This window comes from Pyxicephalus adspersus, chromosome 9, assembly GCF_032062135.1.
Source record: "Pyxicephalus adspersus chromosome 9, UCB_Pads_2.0, whole genome shotgun sequence".
Lineage (NCBI taxonomy): Eukaryota > Metazoa > Chordata > Amphibia > Anura > Pyxicephalidae > Pyxicephalus > Pyxicephalus adspersus.
The window spans coordinates 34,827,475-34,852,670 of NC_092866.1; the positions used below are offsets into that span (position 1 = coordinate 34,827,475).

At 38.6% G+C, this 25,196-nt stretch overlaps 1 protein-coding gene across 1 annotated transcript in view; it reads right to left on the reverse strand.

The window, feature by feature from the left end:
• The window catches only part of PPP2R5B (protein phosphatase 2 regulatory subunit B'beta), a 63,161-nt gene that overhangs the window by 31,243 nt on the left and 6,722 nt on the right, over positions 1-25,196 (reverse strand). Inside the window, exon 2 of the mRNA XM_072421372.1 lies at positions 23,158-23,496. Coding sequence (XP_072277473.1) covers positions 23,158-23,350 — 193 coding nt within the window. The 5' untranslated portion in view covers positions 23,351-23,496. The remainder of the gene's footprint in view (positions 1-23,157; positions 23,497-25,196) is intronic.

Below are 25,196 nucleotides of genomic sequence, written 5' to 3' on the forward strand. Positions count from 1 at the left end.
CTATATTTAGGTAACGTGAACTTTTGTGAAAGCATTTTTTTTTCACTTGATTCTTTTACAAAATTAGCCCAGCAGGCCCATGCTGGCTCAGCTTCCCCCTTTTCTCTGATGCTCACTTGTACATCCAGTGCTGCCTTGCACTGCGCATGCATGAGATTGAACACTTTTATTTTTTTTTTTTTACATTATAAGAAATCCTCTGAAGGTGCATGCACACAAGGAGCAGTGCAGAGCCTCTTGGGATATGTGACACAAATATCCCAGGAGGCTGTGGATTTCCCCTTCGGTCTTTACCGAAATGGAAGTGAAGACTGAAGGGAGAGGTCCTCTATACAAAAGTGTAAAAACAAAAAAAACGCACATTTTTTCATTACATAACAGAGAAAGTCACTCTTTAATATAATGTTAATAATGTGGCGATGCTTTAATAGCATGCATGTGATATCAGATAGGGACAAGACAGCCAGTGACCCCCTCTCATCACTGCCCATATTCTAAATAAATACTGTCTGTGACGTTTATCCGCAGTGTGTAAAATGTCATAGGCAGCGCAGTGTGATAGCAAAGTGAGTGTAAAAGCTTCTTGTCATATTCTGCAGCCTAACAACTCGCTGTGTTCAAACCTTCAGATCTCCTAAACCGTTCGTTGTATTAACTTGAAATTTTTAAGGTAAATGTGGAGGGATAGGAAACTGAAACTGTAGGTGCAAGTGGGGGACACTTGTGGCTAAACCTTTCTAAAGTGTAATTAGTATGGCATTATGAGAACATAAATCTCTACCTAGCAAAATGTGCTCCCTGCTCTGTTACACATATCTGTCTGCATCTTACCTCAATCCCCAATTTCTCCAGAATTAAGAGGGGCAGGGAAACAAAAATATAGGTGGAAGTGGGAGACACGTGTGGCGATCACCTTTCATCACCATGACATCATTACAACATAAAAAAAAAAACTGTCCATCAAAATGCACTTCCTTGTTACACATGACTGTAACCTTCCAGTAACTCAACCTCAATCAAATTTAGTGAGCAGAGTTCATTTTCTAATGATGCCATAGTGATGAAGTTTTAGGGGATGTTAGTCACAGATGTTCCCCACTTGTACCTATATTTTTGGTTTCTTACACCTCCCTATTCTCCAATTGAAGTTCAGAATGTTAGATAAGAGAACGGGAATGTGTAACAGGGCAGGCAAGCCCCCATTTTAATGGGCAGAGTGTTTTATGTTCTAATGATGCTGTAGTAATGAGATTGTAAGGGGAGAATGTGCCCGCCACTTGCACCTAAATTTTCAGTATATTTTCAGAGAAGCAGACAGTAGTTTCATAGGTATAGATTTGTGACAGGTAGGTATAAATTTAGGGGCCCACCCCCAATGCTCCTTGCTATGTTTGTGGCTCCAGGGTCCCCAATTTGCACTTTCAATTTAGGACTCCTAGTTGCACTTTCCCTTGAAACAGCAAACCCAAAGTTCAATGTTCATAACTTTTTACATTTGTGACCCCCATATCTTAAAATTCTTTGAAGCTGGGGGGCTGAAATTGTAGTAGCTAGTATCTATGAGGGTCCCCTGTACACCCTGAAAATTACAGGTCATTGTGACATACATATTAGGAGATATGGAGGTTTGTACACAGAGCTGTGAGGATGCAGAATGACATGCACACTTCACACACAGTAGATACATTTCACAGGCAGATTTTTTTAAAATAGAAATCCGAGCTTGTGCTATGAGATGGGGGCGGGGCTGCCTGTGTCTCCTTCACATGAAGGCTGGACTGTGTGCTCATCGGCAGCAGCAATCCTCTGAACGGATGACACAGAGCACAGATGGCACAGAGCAGCTTCACTGAGATCCGTGAATCCGAGGATGAGAGCTGCCGAGAGCTGGGCGGGGTATTCAAATCAGCCGGAAGGAGCAACCGGCTAAAAACCTCTGGGGAGAACTATGAATTTAAGAAAAACCTACAGTCCCAATCTCGTATGTAACCCCGGGACTACCTGAATTATCATTTCTTTGTGAATACTAGATGTATTGTGTTTCAATAGATTTGATCACTATATGATATGATGAGCGATATGCTATATCACTTTGTGCATATCCAGTGTTTGTTGTGCAGCGTCCAATTCTTATTCCTCTTGTAGTACTACCTTCTACCAGTTGGAGAAATTGAGGAAATTTACACAAAATAGGAAATTGTTCAGTTTTAAATCTGCTGGATACTGTCTAGTAATAACATAGTTGGAGTGGGTCTGCTAGGGTATTGGACTGATGTCATTACTGAGGATGCATTCCAGGCACTGTTTAGGCTTGCAGAAACCATGAACCCATCATCCCTGGCATAATACTAAACATTGATATTATGATTATATCACAAGCAAAAAAGAGAATTATAAAATTAAGCATGATGTAAAATAACATAAATCTAGACTCTAGGTAAGGTTATTAATATGTACAATAATATTTGCAATTAGAAGAAATTCTACATCACATTTTATTACTTATTCAAAAGATACAAAAACTAAACATATAATTTCCCATAGTTTACAACATACCTGCATGTTTTTACTTAATGTCTAGTGTCTTCAGTCAACCACGATTAAACACTGTACAGATCAGAGAATTTTTGCTTTGGGTTCACAGTTTATTAGGAAATGTATGTATTTGTTCTAAAAATCAGGCACGTTTTGGCATTAATATTTTCAGCCCAGGACTACATCATTAGTACCAATTCCCATCTTGGGTTGATGAAACAGGCAGACAATGAATAATTTATGTATAATTATTATACAAATTTGTTGAACAGGGAAGAAAAGAAGAGAGAGGAAAAAAAAAGAAGGCTTATTTAGTGGAACTCTTAAGAGTAAACATATTTGTTAAAAACATGATTTTAAAAATTTCCAGCATAAAAAGGACAATAAAGTTGTTGTATATAAGAAAAGACATAATATTAAAATTAAAATCAAAGGTATGAACATTAAAATCAACACTACAAAATTGCCAAACTGATAGTATTACACATATGTAGAGAAGAACAGTGGTTTGCTGCGATTGGTTCGTGTTTGCTTAGCATACCATTAATGCCTTATATTCACCAATATCCAGTCTGATTTGCTCCATTCGGTACATTTTTGTCAAATTATCTGCATTTCTCATCCAATTAACAAGACCAGGGAACTCTCTTTGCCTTAGATTTAAAAACATTTGCCTGTGTCTCACAGTGATCACTTATTTCTAGTTTGGGGCTCAGTTCCTTGTTTTCAGGAACCCAGCCACAACACATATCAATTACGCAATATACACTCTCTAATAGACTTGCAACCAACCTTCAACCTTTCAAGTTGTTGATTTTATTGTCTTGAACATACTGTGACGTGAATTTGCTATTGTCGATTTTAATGTTCATACCTTTGATTATAATTTTCACAACGTGTCTTTCCTATGTACAACAACTTTATTGTCCTTTTTATGCTAGAAAATAATAAAACCATGTTTTTAACAAATAGGTTTACTCTTTACAGTGCCACTTAATAAGCCTTCAGATTTCTCAGTCTGGTCGGATGTGGCATTACAAGCCTTTTCAGCAGTTAAGGAGTGTTTTGCTTCTGCTCCTATACTGGTGCAACCAGATGTGTCACAACCATTTATTGTGGAAGTTGACGCATTTGAGGTAGGGGTAGGAGCAGTCTTGTTGCAGGGTCCTTCACCTAGTAAGTGGCGCCCATGTGCCTTCTTCTCCAAGAAACTCTCTACTGCAGAAAAAAATTATGACGTAGGTAATAGAGAGTTGCTGGCCATTAAGTTGGCTTTTGAGGAATGGCATCATTGGTTGGAAGGAGCGATTCATCCAATTACGGTAATTACGGATCACAAAAATCTGGCTTACTTGGAGTCTGCTAAACGTCTGAACCCAAGACAGGCCAGCTGGTCGTTGTTTTTTTTACCAGAATCAATTTCATTGTTACCTATCACCCTGGGGTTTAGAATGTCAAGGCGGACGCTTTGTCGTGTAGCTTTCCTCCATTTGCTATTTAGGATAAGTTGTACTGCTCTTGGTGTTTTGTTATTCTCTTGTGTTGTTGTTACTAGGCCTCAGAGAGACGCTGGTTCTTTCATCAGGGAAGGAACCAGTAGTCTCAAACCCTGTCACTATTCCTAGGGCAATTCGGGGCTACTAGGGCTCAGGTTCCAGCGTATGAATATTCCCACCTTCAGGGGATTTTCATACTGACAGGAGTCAGGGCTAGGTTAGGGTGTCCATAGGGAGTGACCATTTCGCTCTCCCAAGCCTTTGAAGGCCTAGTGCCTTGTTATTATCCTTATGTGTTCATTCTGGTGAACCTTCTCCCCTCCCCATAATTCATGACAGTAACAGGCAGTAACAACTAGGTTTTCTCAGGCATTTGCAAACACGCGCAGGAATTTGTAAAAAGCTGCAAAGCTTAGGTGATCTTTGTACATTGTAAGGAATGTGTGAAATTTTGTAGCGGATTCCTTTAATTTCCTTTTATGAAAAAATATCCCTTTTTTATTATGTCCTTTGAAAAATGTAATTATAAATGGGAGGTTCTGGTTCATTAAAACCACCTAATTTACTTTTATGCTGTGTTAAATGGGCTGTGGATTAAAATGGAAAGAAAACCTGTATACTAAAAAAAAACTGGTTAAACTGCACTATTAATTGACTGTCAACAAGCTCGTAGTCATCAAACTACAAATGGAATCCTGAAAAACTTTGAATTCCTCTGAAAATAAGTATAAAGAATTAACCTATATGACATCAACAACATACTGAATCACTACAGCTTTGTGTGCAAGTCAGTGGTGTCCCTAGGGATTGTCGAAATTGGCACCCACCATGGGCTACAGGAGTGTAAAGGGAAGGCAAAAATCGGCATACCACTAGGGGGCTCCTGCAAGAGAATTCTCTGAATTCATTATGAGTTGCTTCATTGTCTGCACAATGCCTCACATCACCAGTTATCACAGGAAACATCCCATGATTGGCTATTGATTACCTAATTGCAAAACTCAGACCTCCAGTCAGACTTTGAGAGGTGGGATAGTGTGGAAACTTCCTTTTACTAGACTTTTTTTTACCTTGCAGCGTTGTGCACTTTAGCCATGGCCAACAGGTGAATTTGACCATACACTTTTTTAGGTTGCTGTGATGGGCTGTGGGAGACATCTCCACTCTTCTACCAAAGAAGGGTGGATGCTGCTTAGGGACAGGTGAGGTTCTGTGTGTGGCATAGGTGTCATCAAGGGCAAGACATCTCTCTGGTACAGCAGAAGGCCTACAGCTGTTCAGTGTTTCATGATGTGTGATAATTAATAAATAATAACTTATAAATAATGTGGGTATTACAGGTATTTTGTTTCTATTTTATGGAGAGGTGTTCTTTGATACAGCTCAGCTGTACACATAGGTAATGTAAGTAGTAGTAAGGAGCCTACGTACACCATGAAAATCTAAGCAATGATATCTGCCATTTTCCACCTATGTGTACAGTGCTAACAACATATAACTGATGAAATACTGGTACAATACTGGTACAGGAATACAATGGTAGTCTGAACTAGCTATCTATTTGTCCACCTTTCTAGCCTTTTACAGCCAAACCAACTCATCTATCTTAAAAAAATCTGATAATGCATAGACAGTATGACGCAGTTTGTGTTTTATTTCATTTCCTGAGTGGCTGGATAATGATTTGTTGATAGTAGAAAGAATAAGAGTGAGATGAGCACAGTACTCAAGGAAAACGATAAATGCATAAAAAGAGGGGGTAGGGAAATTTGAAGATAGAAAAAGATCACAGGGGTCAGATGATGGAAATGGTATAACACATTAGAGGTGATGGTTTTAATAGAAGAAAAAGGACAACTAGTAAATGAAAACAGGGCTTGTGAAAGGTATAAAGATGCAAGGATAATAACTGAGAGATATACGGCAGAAGCAGATACACATGGGAGAATGTCTTCAGAGATCGTAACCAAGGACACCCACAGATCTCCTCTGCCACCATATGCCTCACTCAAAAATTAATCTATATCACTGTGCCAAGTACATGCTAAAAAAATAACACAATGAAATGTGCTTGCAAATGATGTGACTTTAATGATGATGAGTGCTAATGCTATAATATTTTCCTATACATGCTAACAATGAACATGTGGTAGTGTACAATGAGCTGATATAAGAACAGTGCACACAAAAAGTGAATTACAGCTACACAATATCTGTCCTTATAATATAGGTAAAATATAAAAGCAAACATTCCATTGGACTGACAGATTTTTTTTATGAGTCAGGATGATTTATGAACTAGAATATGAGCAAAACTGAGCAAAAATATATTAAATAATAGTAGAAAAGCAACCACTTAGGTTTATCACCAAAAATAAAGGATGATCTATAATGCATGAAATTGAAAGGCTGGATAACCCAAACTAAAAAAGGTGAGTCAAAGCAGTCATACTGTCATTGTATGTTAGATATTTTAAATAAAAATAATAATTCTATGTAGGAATTGTTTTTTTTTTAATTCTTGCATTTTGGCATTGGTTCCTCTCAGTGTCTTGCTTTCCATGTTGTTTGTTTTACAACTGATTTCCTATTAGCCCTACCGGCCCTGAAATAAAACTAGGAGTCCCCCCTCCCACATAGATTTTAAAAGGCTTTAAAGGCCTTAACGTTTGTGAACAAACTGAACCCAGACAGATTTATTTAAATTTAATTAAGATAAAGAACATACATTTTGTAGAGACTTCCTGATTCTTAAGTGCTATTTCTAAAGTGTGCTACTCAAACCAACAATTCCAGATCAATCTTGTACTGGTCTACCTGTAACAAAATGAAATTCTTATTGATTGCTTTCAAGCTACGTACACACTTCCAATTATTATCGTTGGTAAACGAACGACGAACGATCCTGCACGATATCTGCGAACGATCGTATAGCACCGATCCTGTCGTTGGTTACTTTTTTTACGAACGATTTTTGCCCAATCAATCGTTCGTCGTTCATTTTGAACGATAAAAATTGGAAGTGTGTACGCAGCTTTAGTTACTGCAATGAGGAATTAACATAAAATGTTTAAATATAGTAATTATATAGTATAGTAAGTATAAGTCTTTTGTCTGAAAAGATACATAATTTCATGTTTACATAATCTGACAGTTATAAATATGATTGAATCCATATAATTGTTTCAGAATGTTATACAGTCAAATGGTCTACATGATGTGTAAATTGCTATGCTGCAGACATTACATAAAGTGCAGCTTAGATCATCTGTATCTATAGAGGGGGTGAGACAAAGATGTGCTGCTGCTCAAATAATTTGCATTTGTATGGTACATCCTCTGAGCTATAGAAGATGTAGTGCCAGCTGCACAGTTATATAGTACAATAATATTGTAGATGGTGCTCAGTATTAGTGTTGGTCGAATAGCTCACTATTTGATTCGGCAGCTATTCGCTCGAATATAGCAAAAAAATTTGGGTGGTTGAATGTCAAAGTCGAACACCATTAAAGTCAATGGAAGGAAAAATTCGGGTTTTTTTCAGCACTGTGTAGAGCTTCTACAGCCTCCAAACAGATGTAAAAAGATACAGGGAAGACTTGTGCCCATTCATCCCTAGTGCTCTGTGATTGGCTGGGAAATAGGAAATCCTGATGACAGCTCAAGCATCATCAGGATTTCCTATTCCTCAGCCAATCAGGGAGCAGAGCAATCAGCGGAGCTTTACTATGCTGACAGCTCTGCTCCCCTGATCACTGTAACGAGTGATCAGGGGAGCAGAGCTGTCAGCATAGTAAAGCTCCGCTGATTGCTCTGCTCCCTGATTGGCTGAGGAAAGGGAAACCCTGATGATTCTTGAGCTGTCATCAGGGTTTCCTATTTCTAAGCCAATCACAGAGCAGTAGAGGTATGAATGGAGATAGTATCTCCATTCAACCTCAATTGCCTTCGTATTGCCTGCGGTTACAGCTAATTGAAGGCACCTGCTTTCAATTAGCTGTGACCGCAAAGTTCCACGGTCCAGGAATCCCACAATGACATTATGATTCATAATGTCATTGTTGGATAACCTGTAAAAAATAAAAAAGAACAAGTTTAAAATAAAAAAAACACATACGAAATAAATAATTTAGGAAAAAAATTTTTTTTTTTCCTCCTGAATTTTTGCTGTCGAATCCCATGTTTTTCGGGTCGGGTCTACCCGAATTCGAACAGCCATATTCGGGTCCAATATAGGGACAACCCGAATTGGAACATCAATACTACTCAGTATAAAGAAGAAATGCAGAGAAATTCTTCACTAGCATTGGATGATCTGCATCCCAAATCCACCATGCACTTGCTGCAGAGGAGACATTTTGGACATATAATAGGAATGCTGGTTATACTACAGGTTTCGGCAGCTACTGCACATGCAATGGAAAAAGCAACAGTGTAAGAAAATGATGGTACAGAAGGATTTCGGGAAGGGGGAGGGGAGTTTGAGGTAAGATGGGCCTAGCCTACAGAAATCCAATATATAAGACAATAATGTTTCCTGAACAGAGAGAGTTATTGATCTGAGGATCATCACCAGACAGTGAGGGGAGGGGCAGAGAGAATGGAAATGTTGCAATTGGGAGAGATGCAGAACACACATAGTGGAAGAGAATAAATATAACGATGAAAGACTGGAACAAAGCCATATACAGTATACACATTATTTCAAGGATTTATTGCTGCTTAAAATAATTTTTTCAACATGAAACAGGGAGGACAAGGTTTGGTTAGTTAGCCTGAATTATCTTCATTTCATAAGTTCATCTGCACTTTAATGAGAAACGTAGAATAGAACAATGAGGAGCTAATACTATTCAGCAAATACTGTCAGTGGGCTAAAGTCAAAAGGTTTGTTTTAACCTTAAAGCTAGTTTTGTTTATTTCACTACAGCAATAAAGCACAGAGAGCCTCACACCATGACTGTGAATGTAATTCACATGCTACCTTTACCTTTACCTTGTGGCACTGGTGGGCCAGTGTCTACGGAAGAAGGGTTACAGAAAGCATTCTTAAAATTTACAAACTGTATTTATATACTTCAGCCAAATGCATCAATAGACCTATGGAGCAAAAGGGATACAGTGGAAGTTGTGTGATGTGTGATGATTAGTCAGAAAGACAATAGAGTCTGCAACTTCCACCGTACATTAGACCTATTCACTGTACAGTAGACATAACAATGCCTAGATTCTGTAGTGTGTATCACAAATCAGGTTGATTTGAATATGATAGTAAGAGACTAAAGACAAAGTTCACAAAGGTTCACACCTTGTTCACAAAGTTGGTGCAAATATGGTTGCAATCCGGCTTCTAGCAGTTAGCCCTTGGCAGCTGCTTGGCCACCCCAGTTGCTACACTGGCTGTTAATGAACCAACATTTCAACAACTTACAGTAGGCAGTATTGAACCGCATACTACTATCCCTGTTCATTCCCAGAAGCAGCGTAGGCTGAGACACTGCATGTTGTTTTTCTTTGCTACTCATAGCCAGATGGAACCACAAGAAATGCAACACCTGGGCTTGTCTTGAATTTTGTAACTTTATAGTGCCGAAGGCTAGATTTGTTCCTGCATGGCCCCTGGTAGCTGGCACAGAAGCTCACACTGCTGGGCAGTTTCTTTAAAGTCCCAGCATTTGCACATTCTAATGGTGGGTGGTAATGAACTTCTCATGGCCCCCCATTTATCTTCTATGGGCAGCTACATAGTGGGCTCTACTAATTAAAGCTCTGCAAGGCTGGAGAGGATACACTTTCATCAGTGAAGCTGTGTGATCCAGCAAACCTGAAATGGATCTGGTCCAGGATTGAAAACATTTGCTAACAAATAGCAAATTACTTTTAGGAATCCATTCCAGGTTTGCTGGATTACCCAGTTTCACTGAAAAAAAAGTATATTCTCTCCAGCCTTGGAGAGCTTTTATAAATCAGGCCCAGTGTCTCACCCGAGGTGATTTAGGAAGCTGTAACCACAACGCAACTGAACTGCCAGTCTGAACTTAACTAGACTATTTTAAGTTATTTGCACCTCCAACCCACCTGCCTAGGTTAAATATCTACCATAGACATCCACAACTTAAACACCTATTACAAGCAAGACTACTCATTCAGGGACAAAATAAGCAAATTCCAAATTTTCCAAAATCCAAACTCACCTGGTGAGTGAAATTTGCACAATATACAGTATCAAGCCAATACAAATCACCACTAGAGAGCATCTGTCAAAAAGTAGTATGCTGCTCACAGCTAATTTTAGGCTATTTTTTATTGATTTGCTACAGGGCATCATTCAATTTTCATTAATAAATGATTGCTTTTAGGAATTACTATTTTAAATCATATTATGACTATGTAGCAGAATCTCAGAAGGTGCAGGTAAGTGAAGTATTAACCAAGCAGGCCTGCTTACTTTTTTATGAGGAATGAAGTAAGGTGAAATAAATCTTTATTCGTAAACAGTTAAAGTTAAAAGAAATGTAGGGTTCGTGTGGATGGAGGTGTTGTTGGACCACACATGAAACACAGATCAGAACATTCCAGTTCATCTTACTGGTGCAGTGTGGATGACAGTATTGAGGCTGTGTTTCATTTGCTTTCCTTAAGATGCAGCAATTCCCATGCATTGACATTGCAGGAAAAGCACATTTGCTGCTTTTACGTTCAAACATACATTCAAACACTACACCTGTCTATACAAGACCTTAGTTTGCTGGAACATTAAATAAGATAATCATTGTCAGAAGCTACAGTTTTAAAAAAACTGAAAATGACTTTACAAAGTTTACATTAAAGCCAAGTAATTTCTGTTGAAATGATTTATATAAACAGCTTAATGCACTACATTATACAGAGATGTGACTGGTTTCCAAAAAAATGCAGTAAGACTTTGTGGAACTTGTGTGACTTGAAGCACTTAAAATATATTTAGCTCATTTAAACTGAAAGTTCAAAAGATATTTAATATATCTAAGTTAATATTGTAGTTGAGTTAGGGTTTTACATGTACATTAAAATTAAACATTTAATTATGTGTAACAGAAAATCTCAGCCATTCCAAGACGTTCAAAGTGTACACAGCTTTCTTTTGCTTTACTTCACCTCACTCCACATTTTAATAACATGGGCCCCATGTGTTGGTCACAGTTTTACCTTAATTACCTTTCAGGTAGGAAGATGAAAAGAATACCCAGTTTAAGTGTTAATGAGAGAGGTTCGAACCTATCAAAATAGACATCAAACAAGAAAGGACCATTCCTAAAGAACAATTTGTTTAAAGAGGAACTATACTCAAAATCACTCTGATCACTCTGGGAGTGTCCGGCATCTGGTCCCTCGTCGTCCCAGAGCTGGCACCGCCATCTTCTCTTCTCTTCCGGGTTTTTCATCCTACATCACCCGACCCAGGCGCGAGATCGGGTGACGTAGGATGAAAAAAAAATTGCCAATCTCACTGCGCTTGGGTGAGATTGGTAAATTTTTCTCTTTGAGCAAAAAGGCTCTTTCTGCGCATGCCCGAGCTACACTTTTATGTAAAGTGAAAAATCTGAGTATAGGTACCCTTTAAGTAAATTTCAGGCTCTTTTTATTTGGGATATATTTCCTGTATGATAACATTCTTATACAACATACCAGGGCACTATCATTACAATACTTTGGTTGACCTCACAGTTGACCACAGATGATCTTGCAGTATCATGGCAACTGTAGATCTAAATAGGTGAACATGGCACTCCCTCTGCTTGTTAAGAATTGAAGGTTTTAGTAACGCTTTAATTTCAGGGTTTTCCCACCCGGTTGTTTATCTGATGGTTCATTCGTTTGAACATATTCCTAGAATTACGAGTACTTCTGTAATGAGGTGCAAATATCCAAATTAACTTGAGCCATGTTACATGTCCTGTTTCATGCTGGCATGCTGTTCCTTATTCAAGTCAAGGCACACAAAATTATGAGGATTGACATGTAAGTAACAGAGTACTTTGACCGGCATTCTTGCCAGCTTTATCAGTTTTATAAGTGGTGGGATAAAACTCAGTCTACTGTTGTAGCATGGATACTGCTCCTATAAATACTTAATCTTCTGAGGTACTTACTGAGGTATGGCTTGCTACTAAAATTTATTGTTGGTGGACTGTTTGCAATTGATACCTATCTACCTCTATATTACAGGGTTACTGAAGGAGTGACAGCAAGACATATGACTTATGTGTAGGACAACAACAAAATAAATTTGCACCCAAGAATAACTGGAAAGTTACCTATTAACACATTGGTATAGGAAATTATCTACAGTTTACCAGTATTGGCACTAATTATAATGCAAACCATTACACAATCAAAAAAATGATATACAAAAGATCATAAAACAGGAAAAATTAGTGCATGTAGTACTCACACAAAAGAGAAAAATGCAACTGGAGGTGATGACCATACAATAGGGAACAATAAGAAGAGAGAGCAGTTGAAGGAGATTACAAAATAGGGGCTCCCTCCTAGTAGACAAGTCGAGTTGCTGTTTGGTTTTAAAGAATATATTTGTTTATGTATGTATGTAAAGTAATGCCTCATCCAATTCCATTTTGAATAGGAGTTGTAATTTTGTTAACAATAGGCGTAGTGTAGGTGGCATTGAGAAGATTCAGTATTGAAGAATTGTCTTTCTTCCAAGGGACAGAATGTTTAAAGCCAAATGAGAAAAACTCCTGCCATTGTGTCCCACCAAACCTAGCACCCAGTAGGTGCCAAAACATATTGTGTTAGGGGGCGCCAATATAGGGACAGTCTCACGAGCGTTTGGCAGTGTAGGACGCATGGAACGAGGGCTCCCTCATCCCACAGGTTCTCTTGCCTCTCCACGCGGCTCCAGAGTCTGACACAGGCAGGCACACACTCTTTATGGGGAATCATGGCCAAAAAACCTCCACCATGATTCTGGGCGGCACCGGCTCGGGGAAAATTGGGATTTTATTTCACCCCGCCGGCTCCTCTACACCTGCAACCTGCAGCCAGCGGGGTAGCAGGGTGACGCTGGCTTCTGACACGCCGGCTGCTGACATGCGGGCTGCTCTGGATCCTAGGCAGACACAAGCAAGCCCTGAGTCTCAAAAGATTTGGCAAACAATGATGGTAAAAGCAGCAATGGTTTAAAGAGCCTGTTCACCAATGCTAGAAGTCTAGCAAACAAGATAGGGGAGTTGGTAGCCTTAATGAGTGAGGAGAATTATGACTTAGTTGGTATTGCTGAATCCTGGCTTTGCTCTTCGCATGACTGGGCTGTCAATATTCCTTGGTATACTCCCTTTTGTAAAGACAGAGTCAAACGAAAGGGTGGTGGTGTCTGTCTGTATGTAAGAAGTGATCTAAAAGTGAATGTGAAGCAGAAATTGCGGATGGAACAAGCAATGAGGTTGAGGCATTATGGGTGGAGTTGAATGTGGGGAAAACCAGGAACCATTAAGGAAAACCAGGAAAGATAAAAACATTTATTTTAAGAGAACAATTTTTTCATTATTAAGGGCGGCTCTCTGTGACTTGGACTGGGAGACAATATTGTCCTCAAAGAACACAGAACAGAAATGGGAATGTTTCAAGTCTGTTCTACAAAAGCAAACTGAAAAATATATCCCAATGGGTAATAAGTTTAGGAGGATAAAATTAAAACCTGTGTGGCTCACAGCTGATGTTAAAAAAGCCATAAAGAACAAGAAAAGAGCATTCCAAAATATAAAATGAAGGATAACCTTCAACATTTGAAACCTATAAAGAATATAACAAAAGATGTAAAAATTAGATAAAATTTGCAAAACTTCAAAATGAAAGACAGATTGCAAAGGAAAGTAAGGAAAACCCCCAAAATATTTAAATATATTAATAGCACAAAGATCAAATCTGAGCATGTAGGCCCCGTAAAGAATGTCGCTGGGTTGGTAGCTCGGGATAAAGACAAGGCAGATTTACTAAACACTTTTTTTTAGCTCTGTGTACACGAAGGAAAATGGCGGCGCTCAAGTCCAAATTCATAATAACACTGTCAGGCTCAGAATTGATATGATTAAGAAACAGCTGGGAAAAATTAAGGTTGACAAAGCACCAGGACCTGATGGATTACATCCACGTGTCCTCTAAGAGCTGAGCTCAGTTATTTCAATGCAATTATTTCTAATTTTTAGAGATTCTTTAGTCACTGGCAAGGTACCGATGGATTGACGTAATGCCAATGTGGTTCCTATCTTCAAAAAGGGAGCAAAGTCATTACCATGTAACTACAGACCCATTAGTTTAACGCCCATAGTTGGAAAGGTCTTAGAGAGTTTGATAAAGAACCACATAGACGAGTTTCTGCTAGAAAATAATATTATAAGTGATAGTCAGCATGGCTTCAAGAAAGACAGAAGTTGTCAAACAAATTTACTCTCTTTTTATGAGGAAGTAAGTAAACAGGTAGACAGTGGAATAGTTAGTAAGTAAACAGGTAACAGTTGATATAGTGTACTTGGACTTTGCTAAAGCATTTGACACTGTACCCCACAGACAGTTAATATTCAAAGTAGGGTCGATAGGTTTAGAAAAGTCAATCTGTAAAAGGATAGAGAACTGGCTGAAAGATCGCATCCAGAGAGTTGTAATTAAGGATTCATACTCTGAATGGTCTAAGGTTAATAGTGGTGTACACCAGGGTTCAGTGTTGGGACCTTTACTGTTTAACATCTTTATAAAAGATATAGAGTTTGGGATTAAAAGTACCATTTCTGTGTTTGCAGATGACACCAAACTATGTAATGGAATTAAGTCCATACAGCATGTCTATAATCTATGAGCAGACCTGAATGTACTGTTTGATTGGGCAGCCAAGAGGCAAATGACATTTATTTTAGATAAATGAAAAATTATGCACTTGGAAGCTAACAACATGCATGCTTCATACTGTGTAGGGGGAATACATTTGGGGGGGTCAGAAATGGAAAAAGATCTGGGGGTTCTGGTAGATCATGGACTTAATAACAGCAAACAATGTCAAGCTTCAATATCGAAAGCTAGCAAAGTACTTTCTTGTATTAAAAGAGGAATAGACTGGAGAGATGGAGACATTGGGTCCGATTTATTAATGCTCTCCAAGGCTGGAGAGAATACACTTTCACCAGTGAAGCTAGGTGATCAAGCAAACCTGGAATGGATTTCTTCAATGTCATTTGCTATTTGCTAGCAAATGCTTTGAATCCTGGACCAGATCCATCCCAGGATTGTTGGATCACCCAGTTCACTGGTGAAAGTGTATTCTCTCCAGCCTTGGAGAGCCTTAATAAATCAGGGCCATTATCCTACCCCTGTACAAAGCATTGGTCAGACCACATCTGTAATATGCAGTCCAGTTTTGGGCACCAATTCACAAAAAACATATTGCTGAGTGCAGAGAAGGGCAACTAAATTAATAAAAGGAATGGAAGAGCTCAGCTATGAGGGGGGATTTAAAGGGGGGATATGATCACCCTGTATAAATATATAAACGGTCTATATAGAGAACTCTCTTCCCCATTATTCAATTTGAGATTATTACAAAGAACAAGAGGGCACTCTTTACGTCTGGAGGAAAAGAACTTTAAGCCCTGGATAAGGAAGGGATTCTTCACTGTAAGGTCTGTGAAAATGTGGAATCAGCTGGCTAAGCAACTACTATAGATTGATTTAGGAAAAAGCTGGATGCTTTTCTAGAAGAACAGAATATAACTGGGTATTAAGGTTTTAAAGTAAAAATAACAGTGACTGTTGATCCAGGGAACATCCGATTGCCTCATGGAATCAGGAAGCCTTCCTCTGGACCAACTATGTCTTATAGGGTTTTATATCTGGGATATGTTTATTTCCCTAGTGCTTGAACCTGATGGACTTATGTCTTTTTTCAACCTAACCTACTATGTAACCATGTATATCTCGGCAGTAAACAGCTCTGGTGATCTCTTGGAACAGGATCCCCCTGCAGGATCCCCCAGGAACTCCCCCTGCTTCTAACCGCATGGGCAATGATAAGTGCTTAGAGCATTTTGAATCCTATCTGAAAACTCTTCCTACTAAGATGGACTTTGATTCTTTAGTTCAACAGCTGGAAAATACATTTAGATCTGAAATGTCTGAACTTAAAGGGGACTTGGGGGGTAGAATGGAAGATATAGAGGATAGGACTGAAGTTCTTAGAGAGCCCATGGTGAAACATACTGAGGCTCTCAATTCGCACTCTTTGCTTTCTAATCAATTGATATACCAGCATGATGATTTAGAAAACAGAAACAGAGGCAATAACATCAGGATAAGGGGTTTTCCCGAGAGAGGGTATTACGGAAGAGTTGCTGCCAACTGTGACTACCATTTTTAATGATCTATTGCAGAAAACTCCTGAGCATTTTATTGAATTAGATTGGATTCATAGGACCTTGGGCCCCAAACCACAGGACTTGGCACGCCCTAGGGACATCAAATGTAGAACACACTCTTAAAATCCTAAAGAAGAAATTATGAGAAAGGCTCGATCGCAAACTAATATTTTGCTGGGCAGAGCCCTCAAATCAGTACTGGAAGTCCTCCGCTCATGCAATATTAAGTATCGATGGGCTTCCCTTTTCAGGTAACAGCCTTTAACAATGGAAAATCAGCATTCTTTAGACATCTAGAAGATATACTCTTCTTTCAACGTACACTGGGGCTATTGGATCTTTCTGTTCCAGATTGGCCAGTCCAACTTCCTCCTTTGGACATCCCTAGACCTTCCCCATGGACTGTACATAGGCGCAAGTCTCCAAGAAAGATGACTTTCTCAACTACAATTCCAGTCACCCATGAATGCTGAGCTTCCTGGGACTTTCTTTTTTCTGTATACCTGTTTGAGACTGAATATTGAAGAATTTTTGTCAGATGAGTATATCTCACCTTTTTAAAATTAGGACAGTTTACTGTTATTTTTTAATTTAGATAATTTGTTTACATACACCCTGAGATCATTGAAGATTGCATTTCTAGTTAATTGTAACTAGACACTTATATTTGCCCTATTGACTTATGTGTTATGAGTTTTACATGTTTTTTTTTGTCTTTTTGCCTTTTTCTTTATTGTTTGTTTTTATATATTACAGTAGATTACTGGGGTTGCTCATGGTAACAGGATGCTTACAGGGCACCCAAGAGGCAGACTCCAAAAGTCCAAAATAACAGCAGTTTTTTTTGTTTAGACAAAACAAAAAAGTAGCCTGGCTGGGCCTCTGGCTACCTGACTTAGGTGCCCTCTCCCACTCTCTCTCTACCTACTAGCCTTTTATACAATTTCCCTGACGTGTTTGGGAAACTGTCACAATATATATTTTCAGGAATACATATAGTTTTTTGATATTTAGACACGGGAGCCCTCACCTTCGTCACGCTGACCATTTTCCCTTTTTAGTGACCTTGATGCAAAAAGCTGCTTCACACACCTTCGTTTTTCACTTATCTCGAGGAGGGACCACTTACTCTACCTTTTCCCCAACACTTCTCCATTGTTAGCAGGACCATTGTTTTTAAATTTTTATACCCAAAGAAATGTTTTTTAATATTGTTCTTTATATACCTTTAAATGATGGCGGTAATGGCTTAAAGATTTTATCCCTAAATGTTCAGGTTTAGGGTACCAGAAAAGTGGAACCAAACACTTTATCACCTCCATAAAACTAAAACTAAGATTCTTTTTTTTACAAGAAAGGCCTTTTAGAACTAATTCTTTTCCATCTTTTAAAAACCCCTTTTTTATCAATTGGATCCATAGTAGGGATGAGCAAGAATGCCTCTGACATTCTCGTGAAAATTTCCCTGAACTTCCCATGGGTCGGCAAAATTTTGGCGAATTTGCAAATTCCATTGAAGTCCACAGTGCAGGTTCCCACAGTCCCTGGGCTGTACTTATCATTGATAACCCAGTGAATGCAAGCAAACTCTCCATTGAGAGTTTATCTGGAGTTCAGTTCCCACAGTCACTGGGCTGTACTTATCATTAAGTACAGCCCAGTGATCGTGGGAACATGCGTTTACCGCGGGTGCCTCCAATCAGCTGTGACCGCAGGCGAACCTAGATGAACTCTCAATGGAGATTCTTCATTGAGAGTTCATGTGAGTTTAGTTCCCACAGTCACTGGGCTGTACTGGTAAATTGATAAGTACAGCCCAGTGACCGCGCGAACCTGGACCGTTCGTTCGTCGAGAACAAGACCTCGTGGCGAATCACAAGGCCATTCTCGCTTACATGTTCTGTAAGCAGGAAAAGGCCAGATTTGCGGCGAGATCGAAATTACAAATTTCGCTTGCTCATCCCTAATCCATAATACTAACCCATATGCTAAATCTAAAGGGGTATCAATTGCGTTCCATAATTCATTTACCCATGAGATTCTACAATCACAGTCTGACCCATTAGGGCGTTATATTCTTTTTACGACCAGATGTGACGGTGGAATTCTCATGTAAGTCAATATCTATGCTCCCAATAAGAATCATTTATTTTTTTTCTCTAATTTAGAAAAGAAACTTGTTGTATTTGGCTATCACAATCTGATACTTAGGGGAGATCTTAATACACTGCTGATCCTAGGAGAGGATACCTCTACTGGATGTTCATCTATTCCAACTTCAACTTTGAATAAAATTAAGCAAATATGGCAAAGGATTGGACTGATAGATGCTTGGCGTATTTTACATCCTAATGATAAAGATTTTAGCTTTTACTCCTTTGCTCATGGTTCTTGTATTGATTTCTTTTTAATAGCTCAATCTTTGGTAGACTTCCCATATCAATCATATATTGGAATGAGGTTATGGTCAGATCATGCTCCGATTCATTTAGAGTTAGGACATTCATTATCAGCTAAAACTAACGGATTTTGGAGCCTTAAGGATTCACTCTTAACTGATAAAGTGTGTCGTAGCTTCTGCCACACTCATGCCAGAACCTTCTGCCACACTCATGCCAATGATGATACACACCCACTTATCCAATGGGAAGCTTTAAAATGTGTTTTGCGGGGTGAGTTGATTCAACAGCAACAGTCAAAGAAAGCCAGATTTTTCCAGATGAAATATTGTTTGAACACGTATAGCTTCTTTGGAAGCTCAGCATAAACGGGACCAGCTGGGGGATACCCTTACTGATTTATCCAACACGGGCAGAGAGTTATTCCATACATTAGACACACAATCTACTATTGCTAGGGATAAGCCTAAAAAGCATTATTATGAGTTTGCTAATAAATGTGGCAAACATCTAGTCCAAACTATCCACCCTAGACTTCCAAAAACTCCTATACCATTTATGATATCTGAGGGCACTAAGGTTCATGGAAATGAGAATATTGCACAAGTATTTTCTAATTTTTATTCGAACCTATATAATCTTTCCCAATCATCCTCTCTTGGGATAACGGATTTATACTCTACAGATATATATATATATATCAGAGACACAGCTCTACCCAGACTGGATCCTTCTCAAATAGCTGCTCTAGAGGCACCATTAAAAATTGAAGAATTTACACAACTTATTAAGAATCTTATATCAGGCAAATGTCCATGACCAAACGGGTTTACTCCCCGCTTTTTTAAATCTTTTGTGATGGATTTACCGCCCTTCCTGTCCAAAGCCTTCAATGCAGTGGACGCTGAACACCCTGTATCATCTCAGATGCTTATGACCAATATTTCTGTCATCCCCAAACCAGGAAAACACCATACTATTTGTTCTAATTACTGCCCTATTTCCCTTTTTAATGTAGATATTAAACTTTATGCTAACATTCTTGCTAATAGGTTGTCTCCTTTTCTCCCCCATTGATCCATAGAGACCAAGTAAATCAAATTCGAGGTAGGTAAACCTATGGGAAATGATAGTGAATCAAATCTCACCTGATCCGCCGGCGTCCTTTGCGTCTTCTTTCTCTGCCCGGCGTTCTCTGCACTCAATGAGTCACCGGGGAGTTCCCGGTGACTTTGGTGCGTGCGGAGGTTCCGTTCGGGACGGGACGGGTAGTTCAAATTAATTTGTATTGCATTCAATACAAAATAACTGTATTGACTGCAGTGGGTTTATATGTGTAAATGCAGTACATTGTCTTTTATGAACATTTATTTTACAGTATAATATAATAGTATAAGTATATTACCTACTTTTTATTTACTACTTTTTATTAAAAAAATGAAAAAAAAATACAATTTTTTTTTATTTATTTAATTTATTATTTTGACATAATTTTGTGTTTCACACTTTAATACACTCATACTATTAAATTATACTGTAAAATAAATTTTCATGAAAAACAATGTACTGCTTTTAGATATTGAAAACCGGACAGAAATGAACTGCCCAGTAGTTTAAGAAAAGTTTATGGGGACATCTCCTAGCAGCTGCTCGCCAACTCATACCTCTTTTTTGGAAACAGTCCTCACCTCCAACATTCTTACACTGGGTTACCAGAGTCAATGAGGTGATGAGAATGGAGGAAATTAGAGCCTTTGATGATAATAATGAAAAATGCTTACCTTGTTGGGTGTGCTGGGAACAATATAGCACGTCTGCTAAATTTAAATAGAAGATTGGTATTCTTTCCATATAATTTATTCTTACTTGATAAATGTGCAAGATTTAAAACGTTCTTTTTGGGTGATTATGACTAGGTCCTTACCCCTTCAGCTCCCTTTCTTATTTTTGTATTTGAAATGATTATAAATACTAATATTTTTCACTTTTTTAAGTGTATTATGTTTAGCACTGTTTCATTTGATTTTCATGTTGAAATCATTGTAAATTTTATATTTCTTATCTTATATCTCGTAAAATTCCTTAATAAAAGTATATTGAACTTTAAGGACTGACTCACAATTTGTGCTACAATAATAATGCTTTAGAAACATGGCATGAGATACAGCTATTACATAGTTCTCTCCAGAGGTTTTTAGCCGGTTGCTCCGCCCAGCTCTCGGCAGCTCTCATCTTCGGATGCACAGAACTCAGTGAGGCTGCTCTGTGCCCTGTGTCATCCGTTCAGAGGGTTGCTGCTGGGATGAGAGGTGAGCACACACAGTTCAGCCTTCATGTGAAGGGGACACAGGCAGCCCCCCCCCGCCCCCTCCATCCCATCTCATAGCACAAGCTCGGATTTCTGCCTGTGAAATGTATCCACCTCTAGCTCTGCATGTGAATTCTGCATCCTCACAGCTCTGTGTGTACAAACCTCCATATCTCTAATATGTATGTCACAATGACCTGTAATTTTCAGGGTGTACAGGAGACCCTCATAGATACTAGTTATTACAATTTCAGCCCCCCAGCTGTAAAGAATTTCAAGATATGGGGGTCACAAATGTAAAAAGTTATGAAAATTGAACTTTGGTTTTGCTGTTTCAGAGAAAAGTGCAACTAGGAGTCCTAAATTGAAAGTGCAAATACGATCGTTCGCAGATATCGTGCAGGATCGTTCGTCGTTCGTTTACCAACGATAATAATTGGAAGTGTGTACGTAGCTTTAGTGTCAGGGTTCAGAAGCAAAAGCATACAGCCTAGGGGGTTGGACCAATCTGCATGAGAAAAAGATTGGACTTTTGAGATCTAAGCCCGCTTTTAAAAGATGGCAAAGTACAATGTGATGTACATGTAAAATGTTCAATATCTCTTACTGAAAAAGGCATCTGTGTGCTAGCATTCACCAGAGTACAAATTGATGTCATTAGTGTGAGAAACAGCCTGGATGGAAGTCTGAGTTGCGCAGTAGGGAAGGGAAGAGGGATTTGTGAGAGCTGAGGAGAGAACTTGTGCAAAGTTTATGCCCGAGGAGCCTTAAGGAATGCAAAAAAGAGATTTTAAAGCCAGGAAACATAAATGAAGGGATGTAGAGATAGAAAGGAATAGTAATGTATTGGTGTATTCATATAAAGAGATGATCCATCTGTCTAGTCCTTAAAAACTCAAAGGATGGTTTTATTTGGTCCCGCTATGCCCTGTTTTTGTAAATTGACCCCTTTTAAATCCAGAATTTGAGAATGTTACCCAAAAATTCAGACCGTTGTAACTTTGTAGTTTTTTATGATTTGATTTTGATATTGATGCACTATGCCTCTAAAAGAATTTTGGCTAAATTTAACAATTTTTTTCAATGTTTTCATATGATAAAATCTGTGCATGGCTAAAAGTCTTTGTAAAAAGAAGCTAATAAAAATTCAATGTAAAGTACAGAGTAACTGTATCTTTAAAACATTTGTTAATTTATTACATTCAAACAAATGCAGGACCATTGCAAACTAAATTGCTTTAAGAGCTTTCAACAAGAGCCGAGCCATTGTAAATATCTTTCTGTTTACTATCACTAACTTTTAAATTTTCTAGTACAGGATGGACAAAAGTTTTACATCAAATGAGGCATCTCATGATCCTTTAACTGTAAGATTATTAATTCTTTTGTTTTGTTGAGTAATTCAGATGTTCTGCTTGTCACATTTTTGTTCAGCATACATAGTACATGCATTTTTATTACATATTTCCAACTGTAAAACAAGTGGCAAACCATAAAATTTTTTGTTATTGTTCAGTTATTCTGTAATCCACATGCTTAATCTAAATCAACGGTCGCCAACCGGTGGTCTGCGCCTTGGGCGGTGCACCCTCCAGTGGGTTCAGGAGAAGAACCCCACTGGGGGGCTGCACCGGTCAGAGGAGGCTAACCTGGCTTTCATATTGAAATCTACCCCTCCACAACTATTTGGATGACAGATTGTGAGTGTGATGCCCTGTCATTCAATAAAGTCCCCCCTCCCCCTTTCAGAGGGGATCTTGTATGGACCAAAGGGAGACCCCACTTTTCCTGGTTATGCATGTCCATATGGGCCTGGTGTAGACAAGAGGAGGACACACATCCACTGACTCCCCTTTTTCAGGCCAGAGATGCACAATATCTGGAGAAAGGTCTACCAGAGAGGGCAAAATATTGTTAGATTGAGCCTCAACTTAGTGTAACTATTGATTCAGTTGTGTAACAAAGAGGAAAAACAAACATGGAAAAGCTGGAAGACATTTCTGTAGCATGCCTACCTTTCAGAGGAGGTAATGGTGTCAACTCCTGCTGCTTGCTCTGGTAGCGGAACTGTGAAGAGCTATGTGATCTGCGCTGGCGGGACCGGCGGAGAGAACGTCGTGAAAATCCATCCACCTTATCGGCTGCCAGGACAGGGGACAGGCCTGGAGAAGATGGACTGGTGGGTGTAACAGGAAGTTTGGTCTCCATTAGTGTGAACAAGACAGCCACAGAAAGGCCCAGGTGGTTGTTAGTGCAGCAGAGGATGAAGAACACACACTTGGGAATATCTAATAGTGTAGACCCAGGTGGGTCTTAATGGAAACAGCATTGGTCATATGGAGCAAATGGAAAGGCTGAAACAAAGAGATATTTTGGTAGTTATTTACATGTATCTTACCAGTGACATAAATTAACAGAATAGTAAATACATATTATGTGACCAAATGTATCAGCAAATGCCAATTACAAAAACAGTATAGTAAACTGCAGCCTCATGTTATATCATGTGGCATTAATGCATATAGATATATTTCAGCATGTAGGATAAAGGTAACTTTGAATCTTTCTCTCTCTCACACACACACACACACACATATATGTAAAATGACTCATACTCATATACCTAAAATTACTACCCCAAAAGACATCTCATTGTGAACAGTGTGACTATTTCTGTGACTTGTGTAATACACATGCATATAAAAGCATCATAATGTTACTAAAAACTGTAGTTTGCTTCTAGCTGATTTTTGTATTCGTATCTGATCCAACCACCTTCAAAGGGATTCTCTGTACCCATGTCATGTATTCTATGTGCAAGGATTTTTTAAAATACAAAATGTGCACTAAAAATGGAAAATACATCCACACTCTAAGTCATAATTAGCTATAGAAAGTAATGGAAAATTGTGCTTGCCTTGTTATTACCCCAGAGGACCCAGTGGTTCAGAATCAGCAACACGAACTACTACATATTTATTGAATTAATTCAAGTACTATGACAAGCACCTAACAGGCTTACTATTGGGCATACTGTGGTCATGATGACAAATGTAACTATACGGGTTGAATTTGAGTTAGGATATCCCAAAACTGCATTCCTGTGCATTTCCACTTAAAAGTATGTGTCTTTTATTTCTGATCAGGGTTTTAGAACCAGTTATCCAGAATTGGATTATTTTTCTTGTTACTATTATTAGAATTAAATTACTCTGAAATGGGCTTACTTACCAAAGCAGAGAATGTCTTAAAATGTATAACGTATGGATACCATCAATACAGTGATCTGATACATCAACTTTAAGGGTCCACTCACACTGTTTTGCAACATACGGCATTTTGACTGGGTTGACATTGTACCTTTATGCTGACACAACCTCTTTTTAAAGTAGTGCACCAGGATGCTTGGCATGTTGGTTTGTGGTGCAGTGCAGATGCTATGTTAGGGTGTCATTTGAAACTAATTGCACTCAGACTGCAGTACATGGGTTGGGGTAACATGCTTAAAAATGCATATTTTTATTCCAAATTCCACAATGCAATGATGTGAATCAACCCTTAGCCTACAGATGGGGATTGCATCAAGAAAGAATTAACAGCTTATTGACAGTTATTTTATCTTCATCCTATTGACCTCAGCGAGCTGCAAATATAATGACAGCCATTTACAGGCTTTCAAAATAGAAAAACAGTGAAATGGGTTTTTTTGGAAAAATATGGAAACTGAACCAAAGAACTAAAATGAATCTTGAACAGGAATAGAAAATGAAGCATATTAAAATTATGTGCTCAGCAGTAATAGTGCTATACTAATCCTGCAAATCTTTTTTACCTACAGATTGCAGATTGTTTGCTGAATTTTAATAGGTTTGTAGAACCTATTATATACTAAAATCTATATACTAAAAGCTGATCTTGCAATGTCTTACAATATTCTTGAGAATGTCTCTCTTTTTTGGCCACACTCAACTAAAAACAGCGTGTACCAAAGATCCCTCTCTGCTCTCCTCTCTCAAAAGCTCACTGCCAACTCTCCCACAGAGTTTTCTCTTCT